Consider the following 2293-nt stretch of genomic DNA (forward strand, 5'->3'; position numbering starts at 1 on the left):
ATGCCCTTGCCTTCGTGAGCGACATGATGACATGGGAACGGGCTTCCAAGCCTATGGTGTCGCATCGTGTCGCGGTCTGCTAGACTTAGTGGACGGATGCTACTCCAATATCGGTTGATCCCATACTATGATACCAAGGAAGACACGCAACTATTATATATATATTTCTTCAAGTCGGTCAATACAAGTAAAATTTGGGAGTTCAACCGGTGCAGCTATGCAATGCTAATGGAGAAAACACAATTCAACTTTAGCACTTCACACATAAGCAACACCACGTTCAATAGCACACACCTTAGAGTGTACCTATGGTGGTTGATTGGGCTATAAGAAATGTGAGTCCATGTGAAGATGCCAAACATAATAACATGGCTAATTACACATGCAGTGGCAGCAGCAACAAGTGCATGAATTCCACAAATGATCTAGGGTACACATGCAACTATGTCCTTGAGTATGACAACAACCTTTATCTTCTAGACAAATGCATGGTATGCTACTAATTTATTTGCTACAAATTCCAATGAATTGTGTCCTTTACTTTGTACATACCCAATTATGATATTTGATTTTGCTAATACAATGTAGCCTTCAATTTAAACCAAGTTTTGCATCCATTAATTATGTTAGGTTCATATGACTTCACTACATAAAATAGGTAGATAATGCATAAGACTGAGATTGTAGCTAGGGATGAAAATCTAAATACGACATGAATCTAATAATTACGAGTAATGTCTTTGTGACAAGAACTTTCTTTGTCTTTTATTCCCATGTTTGAACTAGTATAGGTCGGGGTTACACATTATGGTTCACATCACTTTATTTATCATCGTTACATTGAACGCTCATTGACTAAACAACGATGATCCATCCGTCTTGTATTGCAGGTCTTCATTTCATTGGCCACCGATGCTTGTAAGACTAGTCCCATATGGTTGTTGTTGTTGTGGATATGGTTGTTGAGGTTGGTGTGGTTGCTGGGGTTGCTGGGAAATTGTTTGTTCTGGTTGCTGGGATAATTGTTGTTGGGGCAGTAGAAATGGTTGTTGTGGTCGTTGGGGTAATGGTTGTTGTGGTTGCATGATGGATGGTTGTTGGGGTTGCTGGGGTTGGGGCTGGGGAAATGATTGTTGTGATTGTTGGGGTTGCTGGGGAAATGGTTGTTGCGGTCCTAGGAGGAATGATTGTTGTGGTTGTTGGGGGAATGGTTGTTGTGGTTGTAGGGGGAATGGTTGTTGTGGTTGTTGGGGGAATGGTTGTTGCGGTTGCTGGGGAAATGGTTGTTGCGGTTGTTGGGGGAATGGTTGTTGCGGTTGCTGGTGAATTGGTTGTTGGAGTTCAAGAAATAATTGTTGGGGCTGGGGAAAAGGTTGTTGTGATTGTTGGGATTGCTGGGGGAATGGTTGTTGTGGTTGCACGGAGATTGGTTGTTGGGGCTGGGGAAATGGTTGTTGGGGTTGCTGGGGGAATGGTTGTTGCGGTTGCAGGGGGAATGGTTGTTGGGGTTGCTGGGGAATTTTTTGTTGTGGTTGCAGGGGGAATGGTAGTTGGGGCTGGGGAAATGGTTGTTGGGGTTGCTGGGGGAATGGCTGTTGTGGTTGCAGAGGGAACGATTGTTGGGTCTGGGGAAATGGTTGTTGTGATTGCTGGGAAAATTGTTGTTGGGGTGTGGGAAATGGTTGTTGCGATGGATATGGTTGCTGTGATGGATATGGTTGTTGTGGATATGGCTCCTGTAGAAATGGTTGTTGTTGATGGGAAAATGATTGTTGAGGTGATTGTAATTCTTTGTTGCTAGGGTTTAGCTGCCTAGCGGCAGTGGCGATGTTCATCGCCATGGCAAGGAGGACAAAGATGAGGAAGGTCTTCATGTTGGATTTGTGGTTACTACTGCTTGCTTGCTTTTGATGCTTGTGGTCTATGTGTGTGAAGTTTGGATGATGGAATGTGGTCTTGGTGGTGCATGTGTATTTATAGTTTTCATGGCATAGCTTTCTTTCTTCTTTCCACTCGCTTTTTGAAAAAGTGCATCAATGCTTATCCAACTAATCATTTGGTTTGTTGTGTTTGGTGCAACTACTTACTAGCAAGATTTTGGATTTTCATGATAGTTGCTTTTTGTTGAAATCATCTGGTTGTAAGGAATGTTGGATAATGACCAATGACTCATTTTCTTCACTTTACACTGCAAACATTGATCTAGATTATATCCTTTTTTGAAATTTAGTTTGTGAAGCTCTACATGTTGTTAGGCTTATCTATATTGGCATAGCTTGAGTGGAATTAAGTT

General features: G+C 42.2%; 1 protein-coding gene across 1 annotated transcript; it reads right to left on the minus strand.

Annotated features, from left to right (window-relative positions):
• Window positions 1–739: 739 nt before the first annotated feature.
• Window positions 740–1955, minus strand: LOC125547342 (gamma-gliadin-like). Its single transcript, XM_048713852.1, has one exon. It carries the CDS (start codon window positions 1872–1874, stop codon window positions 900–902), a length of 975 nt encoding a protein of 324 aa, XP_048569809.1. The 5' UTR covers window positions 1875–1955; the 3' UTR covers window positions 740–899.
• Between the last annotated feature and the right edge of the window lie 338 nt (window positions 1956–2293).

Source organism: Triticum urartu, chromosome 1 (assembly GCF_003073215.2).
Source record: "Triticum urartu cultivar G1812 chromosome 1, Tu2.1, whole genome shotgun sequence".
Classification (NCBI taxonomy): domain Eukaryota; kingdom Viridiplantae; phylum Streptophyta; class Magnoliopsida; order Poales; family Poaceae; genus Triticum; species Triticum urartu.